This window comes from Heterodontus francisci, chromosome 2, assembly GCF_036365525.1.
Source record: "Heterodontus francisci isolate sHetFra1 chromosome 2, sHetFra1.hap1, whole genome shotgun sequence".
In the NCBI taxonomy this organism is placed as follows: Eukaryota; Metazoa; Chordata; class Chondrichthyes; order Heterodontiformes; family Heterodontidae; genus Heterodontus; species Heterodontus francisci.
This window is the reverse complement of record NC_090372.1, coordinates 84,629,197-84,643,440: the sequence shown is the minus strand read 5'-3', so window position 1 is coordinate 84,643,440 and position 14,244 is coordinate 84,629,197. Positions and strand designations below refer to the sequence as shown.

General features: G+C 41.8%; 1 protein-coding gene across 2 annotated transcripts in view; it reads right to left on the bottom strand.

The window, feature by feature from the left end:
- top2b (DNA topoisomerase II beta) overlaps positions 1-14,244 on the bottom strand; it is a 251,137-nt gene that overhangs the window by 152,234 nt on the left and 84,659 nt on the right. For both annotated transcript variants that reach the window (XM_068059910.1, XM_068059917.1), the window contains exon 7: positions 8,455-8,667. In XM_068059910.1, coding sequence (XP_067916011.1) covers positions 8,455-8,667 — 213 coding nt within the window. The remainder of the gene's footprint in view (positions 1-8,454; positions 8,668-14,244) is intronic.

The following is a 14,244-nucleotide window of genomic DNA, read 5'->3' as shown; positions in this document are numbered from 1 at the left end:
CTAGCTTTGGAATCCACTGAAGACACATGAACCCCAAGAGAGAAAAGTCTCCTACAGTGAACAAGGTTTAAAAAGAATACTGGGCCCCAACGAAAAGCAAGAATTATCTACAAGCAAGAACTACCTACAAAAGGACTTTACAGTGAGCTCGAAGCACAGTAACAAGAAACTCTTCAGATATTGCCTCAAACCTCTCCACTTTATTTTTCTTCTTTACTATCCCTGTCTGCATGTATGTATCGCGTATGCATGCGAGCGTGGGCGCGTTGTGTATCCGCAGGCGTTAACCAAATTAGAGTTTAAGTTTTCATACATTTCACCTTTCTTTTTTAAACCTAAGATAGCCTGTTTGTGCTAATTTCTTTGCCTTATAATTGGAAAGCGGTGGACAAGGATTCACCAAGGGGGAGCTCAAGACACAATGAATTTAACATTAAAACACTGTTACAGTCAGACCAGGTGAAGGTTGAAAGGGAACCCCTAGACCTCTTTCTCACCTGGTCGTAACACTACACTTTAAAAGTAATTTATTGGCGGCAAAGCGCTTGGAGACATCCATTGGTTGTGAAAGGCACTACATGGAAGTCTTTCTTTTAAAGCTAGGTAAACCACATTGTTGGGTTTTTTCACTAATCAGGATGCCACAGTCAACAAGGTTGGTAAGGCAAAGTCTCCTGAATGTGTCAGTTGTCATTTACTGGGTTACGATCATGGAACGAATCGTAAAAAGTCCAGGGAATCGTTCTTCTTAGGCGGTCCCTCGGGAACGAGGATGACTTTCTTCCACTCCAGGGTGGTGGGTCCTGAAGCAACTGAATAATCCAATTCTGGATGCACACACTCTGCCACAGGTGGGGCAGGTGGTGTTTGGTGAAACAAATGAATGGGATGCTTGAGTTTCCGAAAGCTCCTTCTGCTGTTTGCACTTGGTTGGTGCCTGGGCATGTCGACGTTGTTCAACCTGGCTGGCAGCTTCGCGGATGGTTCTTCTCCATTTTGGGCAGTCTCAGGCAAGCGATTCCCACGAATCGGTAGAGATGTCACATTTTTTCAGGGAGGCTTTCAGGACATCTTGTAGCGTTTCCTCTGCCCTCCTGGTAGCCTCGTGCCGTGTCGGAGCTCGGAGTAGAAAGCCTGTTTTGGGGGTCTTGTGTCAAGTATGCAGACGATGTGGCCTGCCCAACATAACTAACTGGTCATAACCAGTGTCTCGATACTGGGGACGCTGGCCTTAGAGAGGACGCTGATTTTGGAGTGCCTATCTTGCCACTGAATTTGCAGGATCTTGCGGAGGCACCACTGGTGATATCTCTCCAGGGCGTTGAGATGTCTGCTGTACAGTGTCCTTGTTTCCGGCGCATACAGGAGGGCAGGTAACACTGCGGCCCTGTAGACCATGAGCTTGGTGCCAGGTTTGAGGTCTTTGTCGTCAAATACTCTTTTCCTCAGACGACCGAAGGCTGTGCTGGCACACTGGAGGCGATTCTGAGTTTGATCGTTGCTATTATTTTACCAGCTATCAATGTGAAGCTGACCAATTTGTAGTCCTCTGCTACCCATTTTCAAAGAAAGTATCAGGTTTGTTTGTTTCTAATCTACCAAGAAATTCCAGCAGCAACTCCCTCATGACAAGGATCCACATCTCCCCACCCTTTGTGTTAATACCATCCTTCTTACTCGATTTGGGTAGAAAAGTCGTTAATTTGACTGCATTAAAAAGACTGGAGTATGAACCTATTTGTAGTTGTTTTAACAGTCTAATGTACTAACTGTCAGTGAAAAGACAGGTGGCTACATCAACTTTTTAACCAATCTCAGAAGAATGTTGACTAATTTTTGTACTCAAGGTGAGGAATTCCAGCTTTGGGTCACAAAACATTTTTCCACTTTCTACATTTATTGTCAGAGGCTGGTAAAAATACTATTTTATATAATTATGTCCTCATTCACTGACTAGGTTATGCTAAACTACACCTAAAAAGTGGGATTACTGCTGAAACACAGAAAAAAAGCAAATGTAATTTGGGGCAAAAAAATTCAAGCCATCAATTTATTTCCCCTTCAAGTATGGCATTACAGATCATCCAAGTTTCACTCACGCCCCACTCCTTTCCCACCATTTGATATCTTCATGGGCAAAAGGTTAGAAAAGGAAGGGGAAAAAGCGACCAAGAGGGCAGGTTAAAGGAAGTCCAGGAGGAATCCCGGATGAAAGCCCCTACTGTCCGGTCAGCCAACCCTGGAAAATTTAAAAAGTTAGACCACACACCCTCCTATGTAAATGCAGACTCTAGAACCACCCCACCAGAGTTGCTAACAGCATTTACAGGAACCTGAAGAAACAAAGAGAGACCTCTAGAGGCACAGAAACCGTGAGGGTGATGCCTCACCTAGACCAAGTGGCACAGCAGTATGCAGTCAAGTCTGCACACATACCTGCAGCTAAGAGTGTCCCAAAGAACAAAGGGGAGATTAACAAAGAATTCTCCCCCACAGTCAGAGAAAAAGGGAACCACCCATCCCCTGAAGTCAAAAGTCTTTGCATGACTCAGTTCAGGATAGACCCGCCCATTACTAACTCTCCTGGGAAAAAACATTACCTCAACAGGAACAAGGCCCTAGGCAGTCATGGCAATGGGCAAACTGAAGAAAAGCTTCTCCAAAGAACCATATGGCTATTGGTATGCCAATAAAGGGGAAATTAAAGCAGCACTGGCACCCATAAAAGACAATTATAATAGACTTTAAGATTGATGAATGAATGGAAATGAATGAGAGAAATGCATGCTTTTTCTTTCTGTATCTTATATTTCTCTCAAACCTTTTAATGAAATTCGCTAGGTTTTTTTTCAAATCGCATCTCATTCCCCTGGGTGTGGAGGTGTCATGCAGGCCCCCACCTGCCAAGAACGAGAGACATTAATTTCGACAAATTAACATGATTTTTAAACTGCTACTGGAGTAAAGAAAGAACTTGTTTTTTTAAAAAAAAACACCAGACCCTTAACTGGAAAGACATTTGCATAGTAATTGACAGTACTTGGAAAGGACAAACGGGCCACTCCCTGCTCCAATTTAATCCACAATGGACTTTTGATTACCAGATTTTGAAGATGGAGAGGCTAGCATTCTAGGTTAACTGCTAAGATGGCCAAATACACAAACAGATGTGGTCAGACCAGTTTAGTCACATAACTAACTGGCTGTTGAAGTTTTTTGAATTTGAACTCGCCACAGAGAATTTGAACTCAGAAAGCTGTTTGCTCCTTGCCTGGAAAAGACCTGTCGTGGCTGGCTTGCCGCTGCCTCTCTCTCTCCTGTATGTTCATCTCTTTCTCACCAGCTTTGGGATCCACTGAAGATACAGGAACCCCAAGAGAGAAAAGTCTCCTACAGCGAACAAGGTTTAAGAAGAATACTGGGCCCCAAAGAAAAGCAAGAATTACCTACAAGGAAGAACTACCTAAAAAAGAACTACAGTGAACTCAAAGTACAGTAACAAGAAACTCTTCAGATATTTCCTCAAACCTCTCCGCTTTATTTTTCTTCTGCTCTTTTGTGTCTCTGTTTGCATGGGCATATCGTGTATGCATGCTAGCGTGGGGTGCGGTGTATATCCGTAGGCATTAACCGAATTAGAGTTTAAGTTTTAATAAATTTCACTTTTCTCCATCAAACCCAAGAAAGCCTGGTTGTGCTAATTTCTGTGCCTTATAATTGGAAAGTGGTGAACAAGGATTCACCAAGGGGGGAGCTCAAAACACGGTGTGTTTAAAAATTAAACCCTGTTACAATAAGACCAGGTGAAGGCTGGGAAAGACCCCTAGACACCTTTCTCACCTTAACACTCAACCTTAAATATATTCAACGATGGAGCATCCACAACCCTCTGGGTAGAAAATTCCAAAGATTCTAACGCTTTAGCTGAAGAAATTTCTCCTCACCTCAGTCCTAAATGATCTGCCCCCTATTCTGAGACTGTGCCCCTGTGTTCTAGATTCCCCATTCAGGGAAAAGAACCTCTCAGAGTCTACCCCATCAAGCCTCTTTAGAATCGTGCATGGTTTAATGAGAACACCTCCCATTCTTCTAAACTCCAGAGAATACAGACTTAATTTACTCAAACTCTCATCATAGAGAACCCTCTCATCCCAGGAACCAATCTAGTGAACCTTCACTGCTGTACTGCCTCCAATGCAAGTATATCCTTCCTTAAATATGAAGACCAAACCTGTGCATAGTAATCCAGGTGTGGTCTCAACAAAGCCCTGTATAATTATAGCAAGATCTCTTTATTCTTCTACTCTAATTCCCTTGCAGTAACGGCCATTGTGCCATTTGCCTTCCTAATTGCTTGCTATACCCTGCATGCTTTCTGCGTTCCTTGTACAAGTACACCCAAATCCCTCTGAACATTTACAAGTTTCACGCTAATAAAAAATATTCTGCTTATCTATTCTTACTACCAAAGTGAATAAGCTCACACTTCCCCACATTATACTCCATCTGCCACCTTAAGCATCCACTTAATCAGTCTATATCCTTTTGTAGCTTCTTTTGTGCCCTTCTCACAAGCTGACTGCCCTACCTAGCTTTATATCGTCAGAAAACTTGGACACATTACTCTCTGGCCAGAATTTTACATCAGGGAAGGCCCTGCCCACTGGCCAAAAAGTCAGGGGCGAGCCCGCCTCCAATGGGTCTGGAAGCCACGCCGTAATCTTACGTGGCCCAGGCGGAACTTCCACCCCTTTGAGGCAGCAAGTCCCGCCTCCAAGAGCTGCTGGCAAGCAGCTCCTCAGTTCAGGCAGCGCTACTGGGAACAGTGGCCACTGCTGGGATTGCACCCAGCCGGAATAGGCCTGTGAGCATCGGCGTCCATTGGGTGAATGAGGTTTCAGGCCTCGCTGGGCACAATCGGCTGGGCCCTGGCGAGGGCGTGGGGGTCGTTCAGGAGGGCGGGGGAAGGTGCTCCAGTAAATGTAGCTTGTACTGCTGGGGGGACTATCCATGCGAATACCCACAACTCCATGAGCCCCTATTTTGTGTTATAACCTTTTATGTGGCATTTTATCAAATGCCTTTTGGAAATCCAAATATATTACATCTACTGGTTTCCCATCCTTAGAAAATTCTAATAAACTTGTCACAAACAATTTCCCATTTATAAAACAACGTTGACTTTGTCTGATCATACTATTATTTTCTAAATGCCTTATTAACACCTCCTTAATAACAGATACTCGCACTTTCCTGACAACTGATGTCAAGCTAACTGGCCTCTAGCTCTGTTTTCTTTCTTTTCCCTTTCTTGAATAGTGATGTTACGTTTGCTAACTTCCAATCCACTGGGACCCTTCTAGAATATAGGGCACTTTGGAAAATCATAACCAGCACATCCATTATCTCTGCAACTAACTCTTTTACAACCCTAGGATGTAGGCCATCAGGTCCTTGGGATTCGTCAGATTTTAGTCCCTCAAGTTTCTCCAGTACTTTTTCTTTACTGATATCAATTACCTTAATTTCCTCACTCTTATTGGTCCCTAGGTTACCCTCTACTGTTGGTAAGCAACTTGTGTCTTCTACTGTAAAAATAGATACAAAATAGTTGTTTAATGTTTCTGTCATTTCCTCAGTTTCCTTGATAATTTCTCCTGTCTCTGCCTCTAAGGGACCAAAGTTTTTTCCTTTTTATACACTTGCAAAAATTCTTACAATTTGTTTTCATATTCCTGGCTAGTTTACTCATTCTTTTCTCCCCCCTTTTTATCAACGTTTTGGTGGCCCTTTGCTGGTTTCTAAAACACTCCCAATCCTCAAGCTTACTACTATTCTTTGTAACATTATAAGCCCTTTCTTTTAATCTAATATTATCCTTACTTTCCTTAGCAAGCCACAGATGGATCTCTCTTGCTGAATTCTTTTTTAAATGGAATATACTTTTGTTGAATATTTTGAATTTTTTTTTTAAATGTTTCTCTATTTATTTAGCACCATACCTTTTAGTCTAATGACCCAATCAGCCTTAGCCAGCTCTTCCCTCATATCTAAGTAATTGGCTTTGTTTAAGTTTAAGATTCATGTTTGGGATTGGACTATGTCACTTTTAAATTTAATATGGAATTCAATGGTATTATGATCTCTTTTTCCCAGCGGATCTTTAACTATAAGATTACTAATTAACCCTACCTCATTGCACATTACTAGATCTAAACTAGCTTTATCCCTAGTTGGTTCCACAACATAATTTTCCAGGAAACTGTCACAAAAGCATTCTACACCCTCATCTCTCAGACTACCTTTGCCAATTTGATTGGTCCAGTCTATGTGGATATTAAAGTCCCCCACAATTATCACATTGCCTTTGTTACAGGCTCCAGTAATTTCTTGCTTAATTTCTGTCCGAGAGTATAATTACTGTCAGGCCTAGAAACTACTCACACCAGCTTTTTCTGACCCTTGCTATTCCTAATCTCCACCCTAGCTGATTCTATTTCCTGATGTGAGCCAAGATCCTTTTTCATTACTGTCCTTATGTCATCCTTTAATATCAGGGCTACTCCTCCTCCTTTTCTATTCTGTCTGTCTTTTCAAAATGTTGGTATACCCTGGAATATTTATTTCCCAATCTTGGTCACCTTGTAACTGTGTCTAATAACTTGAATAGTTGTCAGGAGGAAAAAAAATCAGTTTAAGTACTGGTTTGGGAAATCTAGCATTCAACCAAATTTAGCTTGGAAAAGTTAATTTTAAAAATGTTTTATTAATGTTCTTCACCCCTTTGTCATCATCACCTGTTCCCCCAACTGGACGGCAGAACAGTTTGAGGTGTATTCTTCTACATTGGTCAACATGAGTGCAATGCATACATGATGGAGATCAACTATGCCAGTTTTCCCCTTTAAGGGGACAATTCATATCTACACCACTTAGCAGCCCATAAGAGACAAACCGAGAACACAGCATGCTGAAAACACCACCCCCTGATAAGACACAGGTTGACAACTGTAATTCTCTTCTGCTCAGTTATCATTTCAGCCAGGGAGTTACAGTGAAGTATCTAGCACAGGCACTTCCCAGCTGGAAGCAATAAAAGTCAGTCATCCCAGCGCACTCTTGCACACCTAAAATGGTACAAGTAGATCCCATAGCCTAGGAGATTTCTTCAAGGCACAAAAAAACTGAAAAAAAATAAATAAAACAAACTCACACAAATTGAAAATAATTTGAGCAGCTGGCAAAGATGTAATTTAAAGCTTTAGATCTTTTAGCTGGAAGCAGAATGCTCTTACTCCTGATCTACTGGATAGAATTAGAATTAGAACATTACAGCGCAGTACAGGCCCTTCGGCCCTCGATGTTGCGCCGACCTGTGAAACCATCTGACCTACACTATTCCATTTTCATCCATGTGTCTATCCAATGTCCACTTAAATGCCCTTAAAGTTGGCGAATCTACTACTGCTGCAGGCAGGGCGTTCCACGCCCTTACTACTCTCTGAGTAAAGAAACTACCTCTCACATCTGTCCTATATCTATCACCCCTCAACTTGAATCTATGTCCCCTCGTGTTTGCCATCACCAACCGAGGAAAAAGACGCTCACTATCCACCCTATCTAACCCTCTGATTATCTTATATGTCTCTATTAAGTCACCTCTCCTCCTCCTTCTCTCCAACGAAAACAACCTCAAGTCCCTCAGCCTTTCCTCGTAAGACCTTCCCTCCATACCAGGCAACATCCTAGTAAATCTCCTCTGCACCCTTTCCAAAGCTTCCACATCCTTCCTATAATGCGGTGACCAGAACTGCACGCAATACTCCAGGTGCGGTCTCACCAGAGTTTTGTACAGCTGCAGCATGACCTCGTGGCTCCGAAACTCGACCCCCCTACTAATAAAAGCTAACACACCATATGCCTTCTTAACAGCCCTATTAACCTGGTTAGCAACCTTCAGGGATTTATGCACCTGGACACCAAGATCTCTCTGTTCATCTACACTACCAAGAATCTTCCCATTAGCCCAGTACTCTGCATTCCTGTTACTCCTTCCAAAGTGAATCACCTCACACTTTTCCGCATTAAACTCCATTTGCCATCTCTCAGCCCAGCTCTGCAGCCTATCTATGTCTCTCTGTACCCTACAACATCCTTCGGCACTATCCACAACTCCACCGACCTTAGTGTCATCTGCAAATTTACTAACCCACCCTTCTACACCCTCTTCCAGGTCATTTATAAAAATGACAAACAGCAGTGGCCCCAAAACAGATCCTTGCGGTACACCACTAGTAACTAAACTCCAGGATGAACATTTGCCATCAACCACCACCCTCTGTCTTCTTTCAGCTAGCCAATTTCTGATCCAAAGCTCTAAATCACCTTCAACCCCATACTTCAAAACATCCTACAAATATTAAGTCATTTAAACCAGCACACTTAAAAACTTACTGGCAATTTCTTTCCATTGAACATGACTTTGACTCCTTTACATGACCCAGCTACATCATAAGCTCTTCGAGTCATGAGCGCCACTATATCTTTATCCAGTTTTTCCATCTTGAATTTTGACAGATCAGGTTGGAATGTAATACATGTATAATCATCACCATCAAAATATTTAATCTTCGCCTCAGATGATTTGTTCATATTGTTTGTCCATGTCTGTTTAAAGGAAACAAAAATATTTTGAAGTTTTGTTAAATTCCATTTTATTCATGGCTTAGTTACAAATTTAACAAATATTGCTGTTTTTATATTACAGACGTTATCCCTTTCTAAAATGATTACAAAATCATTTTGTATGGTCTGTTTTCATTTATAGCATAGCAATTACGGATGATCTCACCCACGTATAAAGGCATAATTGTAAAAGGAGCCACACATTAATGAAAATAAAGGACTCAATCTTAAAATAATACATGCTTAAACAATGAAAAACAGTATTCTACAGTATCAGGCCAAAATGTGATAAAATACTGGTACAGTTTAAAGTACAAATAAGCGAACAGATCTCTAAATCAGCAATGGGAACTATCTAAACAAAAGGTGGAAAGATACAGTGACAAAAATTTGCATTTTGTCTATGACTGATTTTTAGCTTGCACTTTTATACTGATAAAAGGAGGTAAAATAGTGACAGAAAGGTCTTTTTTTGTCGAACAATTCCTGCGTTCCTATATTTAGCATAAAAACTCCAAAATGTGACTGCAGTGCGCTAAACATGCTCACTGATGCTCAGTTTGGGATCCGCCAGGGGCACACATCTCCAGAGCTCATTACAGCCTTGGTTCAAACATGCTGAATTCCAGAGGTGAGGCGCGAATGACTGCCCTTGACATCAAAGCGAGATTTAACATGGCATCAAGGAGCCCTAGTAAAATTAAAGTCAATGGGAATTAGGGGGAAAACTCTCCACTGGCTGGAGTCATACCTAGCACAAAGTAAGATGATTGTGCTCGTTAGATCCCAATCATCTCAGACCCAGGACATTGCTGTAGGAGTTCCTCAGGGCAGCATCCTAGGCCCAACAATCAGTAGTTGCTTCATCAATTACCTGCTCTCCATTGTAAGCTCAAAAGTGGGGATGTTCATTGTTCATTGCAGTATTCAGTTCCATTCACAACTCCTCAGGTAATGAAGCAGTCTGTGCACGCATGCAGCCAGATCTGAATAACATTCAGGCTTGAGCTCTTAAGTGGCACTTTTGCCACATAAGTGCCAGGCAATGACTATCTTCAACAAGAGTTCAACTACCTCCCACTGACATTCAATGGCATTACCAATGTCGAATTCCCCAACATCCTAGGGATCACCATTGACCAGAAACTTAACTGGACCTGCCATATAAATACTGTGACTGTAAGTGCAGGTCAGAGGTTGGGTAACCTGCAGCAAGTGGCCACCCCCTCACCGTCCCCCAAAGCTTTTCACCATCCATAAGGTACAAGTCAGGAGTGTGATGGAATGCTCTCCAGTTGCCTGGATGTTTGCAGCTCCAACAACACTCAAGAAGTTAAATACCACCCAGGACACAGCAGCCCTCTTGACTGACACTCCATCCACAACCTCAAACATTCACTCCCTCCACCACCAGTGCACCGTGGCTGCAGCAGGTACCATCTACAAGATGCACTGCAGCAGCTTGCCAAGGTTTCTTCAAAAACACTTCCCAAACCTGCAAACCCTACCGTCTAGAAAGACAAGGGTAGCAAGTACATGGGAACTCCACCACCTGCAAGTTCATGTCCAAGTCACACACCATCCCAACTTGGAAATATATTGTTGTTCCTTCATCGTCACTTGGTCAAAAGCCTGGAACTCCCTCCCTAACAACACTGTGGGATTATCTTCAACACACGAACTACAGCCGTTCAAGGTGGCAGCTGACCATCACCTACTCAAGGGGAACTGGGGACGGGCAATAAATGCTGACCTTGCCAGTGACACCCACATACTGTGAGTGAATAAAGTAAAACATTTGGGCTCCATGGATACATAGGATGATTAGATGACACCTAAAACTAAAACATTTAGCACAGTAAAAAAATGATTAATATAGATAAGATGGCAACTACAAAAAAATTAGAAAGATTCAGAAGTATAAAAAGGAAAAAATATAATGGCCAAAATAACAGGCTTTTTATAGACATATTAAAAGTAAGAGAATAGTCAAGGTTGAGGTAGAACTACTGAGATGAAGGGCAAGATGGCAGTGGAGAGTAAAAGCATGATACTTTAGCTAAGTTTTCATAAAGAAGATGGATGTTCAGACTATAGAAACTTGAGAGTTTCTTGCAAAGAGTTAGTGAAGAATATTATTCAGAGAAAGATCGCAAAATATCAGAGATGAAAAAGGTCAATAGTTCATCTATGTCTAAATGTTGAACAGATTCCATAGTTTCAGCCTCCTCTATTCTTCCTCGGTCATACATTGATCAATGTATTGAATGAGGAATTTTCTGATATCAATCCTAAATTTACCTATTATTAAATTGACTCCATACTCTTTTGTCCCATCTCAAAAGCATTTCACCTTTAAACAAAAAGGCTTTCTTTTTCTATTCTTTTAAATTATCTTACATTCTCTGTGGAATCAACTTTTAGACACTTACTTTCTAGACTGAAAACCTCACATTCCTCCAGTCTTTCCTCATAATGTAGGCCTTTGATATTAGGGATCAGTCTTTTGGAAGTCTAGGTGCACCATATTAGAATTAGAATTAGAATTGGCAAACACGAGGGGACATAGCTTTAAGTTGAGGGGTGAAAGATATAGGACAGATGTCAGAGGTAGTTTCTTTACGCAGAGAGTAGTAGGGGCGTGGAACGCCCTGCCTGCAACAGTAGTAGACTCGCCAACTTTAAGGGCATTTAAGTGGTCATTGGATAGACATATGGATGAAAATGGAATAGTGTAGGTCAGATGGTTTCACAGGTCGGCGCAACATCGAGGGCCGAAGGGCCTGAAAAACAACCCCAAGTCCCTCAGCCTTTCCCCGTAAGACCTTCCCTCCATACCAGGCAACATCCTAGTAAATCTCCTCTGCACCCTTTCCAAAGCTTCCACATCCTTCCTATAATGCGGTGACCAGAACTGCACGCAATACTCAAGGTGCGGCCTCACCAGAGTTTTGTACAGCTGCATCATGACCTCGTGGCTCCGAAACTCGATCCCCCTACTAATAAAAGCTAACACACCATATGCCTTCTTAACAGCCCTATTAACCTGGGTAGCAACTTTCAGGGATTTATGTACCTGGACACCAAGATCTCTCTGCTCATCTACACTACCAAGAATCTTCCCATTAGCCCAGTACTCTCATATCATTGGGCTTACCACTGTCCACTTAGCTATCACTTCCTCAAAGTCATAAAGGAGAGTGATCACTTAGGATATTCTTCTTCTGATTGAATGCTTACTGCTGTTAGCTGTGCTAGTATTGTACAGATAATCCTCAAGATTCCTTCTGATAATCAATTCGATCATTTTACATGGACTGGAAGACTAATGGGTCTATAGTTGCCTGTATTTGTTTTGTCTCTTATTTTGAATATGGGTACCATATTAGCCTGTTTCCAATCAGTAGGTACCTCACCACTGTTCACCAACTCCCTCATAATAATAGTCCGTGCCTCATAATATTCGCCCCTAGTCTCTCTTAGCACAATGTGATTAGTTCTAACCCTGTCTAGGACTTCCATTTCATTTATATTCATCATTGTTTTTGTTGATTATCTCTATTTGGGGAGGACATGCTGTTCACATATTCCTTTACAAATACTAGGAGGAAATAATCAAACATGTACTTTTGCATTCATCCTCATTTTCAAGCCTGTTTGCATCTTTTAGGTTTTCCATCTCTCCTCTTGCTGTCCTCTTACTGTTGTACTACTAAAACAATATTTTACTTTTAAATTTAGCCTCTGCTTCTATACTTTTCTCTTTGCTCCTCTGATCATACTTTTATCATGTTTCCAAATTTTCTTCTATTAATCCCAGTGCAAAGATATGGGAAAAGAGCGGGCCAGTGAGACTAACTAGACAACCCTTTTAAAGAGCCGACAACAAGAACTTACATTTATACAGTGCCACTAACATAGTGAAATGTACCAAGGCGCTTTACAGGAGAGTTACCAAACCAAATTAGAGACACCAAGCTACATAAGGAGATATTAGGACAGGTGACCAAAAGCTTGGTCAAAGAGGTAGACTTTGAAGGAGTCTCTTAGACAGAGAAGCAGAGAGGTTTAGGAAGAGAACACCATAGCTTAAAACCTATGCAGCTAAAGCCACCGCCACCAATGGTGGAATGATTAAAGTCAGAAATGCACCAGAGAACAGAATTGGATGAGCACGCAAACGGATGAGATCTCAAACGGTTTCAGGAGGGTACAGAGATAGAGAGGGGTGAAGCCATGGAAGGATTTGAAAACAAAAATGAAAATTTTAAAATTGACATGTTGTTGAACTGGGAGTCAGCGTAGGTCAGCGAATGCAAGGGAATTGGGTACATGGAGTTTACCTAAGTTAGGATACAGATAGCCGGGTTTTGGATGAGCTCAAGTTTAAAGAGGGTGTAAGGTGAGAGGCTGGTCAGAGGAGTACTGGAATAGTCACAGGCATGATGGGCCGAATAACCTCCTCCCCTTTTTCCTAACAGCATCTGTAGAGGGCCTTTTCCCATCCTTATTTCATTTAATTTGTTTGCTAATGCATTAGGGTCACGTTTCTTTCAAAAAACATCCTTATTTTCTGAATGAATTTTTCTTGCATCCTCAGCATTATTACCTTTAAAAAGGTGTTCTCACCAATTGATTAATTTGTTCTCTGCAAATGGTCTTACTTAGAATTGTTTTTTCCAAGCCCTCTCTTCCCCATCCATTTAGTTTAAAAGATTCTCAATTGCTGCCTCAAGGTTCTTTACAAATCTCTTCCTACTTAGTTTAGATGCCGCCTGTCTCTCCTCTGCCAGACCTTTATATTCTCGAAGTGTCCTCAGTAATTTATGACGGCAGTATTGTTCCCACACCACTTATTAATTATTCAACTTCCCTCCTTTCCCAAACACTAAAGTACACTGGAGAACATTACTGTGCATCACATAAATTTTGAGCTTAAAAGCAATTCTTATGTATGTGACTTTTAAAGGCAGTTTAAAATGTCACCCAATGTCATCTACCCCTACAAGACCTACCACCACTGTGCTCCTTCCTGTCTCCTTCAATAATCCTTCAAACCTTTTTCCAATATGTATTGCTCTGGCCCACGTAGACAACTCACCATCTTATAGGTATGTGGCTATCACGTCCCTGAGCAAAGAATCCTTTACAAGTGCAATCTTTGTGATTTACAAATTCTGTCTCACTTCAAGCTCTGTTTTTCTAGCTGTCACTTCCTTGACATCTCATTTCCTTCTGCATTGGTAGACAAGAATAATTGTTTTGGTAGTGACACACGCTTTTTTATTTTTAGTATTTTTTTTCTACCAACCTTCATCCACTATCCTCATTTCCTTGGTTTCTCTCAATACTTGGGCTGAATTTTACCAGCTCCTCGACATCGGGGGTCGTGGCGGGGGGGCCAGTAAAAAAGTTGTGGGAGCGGCCTGCCACGACCCCCAACGCCAAGAAGGCCCCGCCACATTTTACCAGCAGTGGTGAGGCCTCGGTGCCGCCGCACCCCCCCACCCCCACCACTTGGCGGCGGACCTTTATTTAAATATGAAAATTAATTAAGGC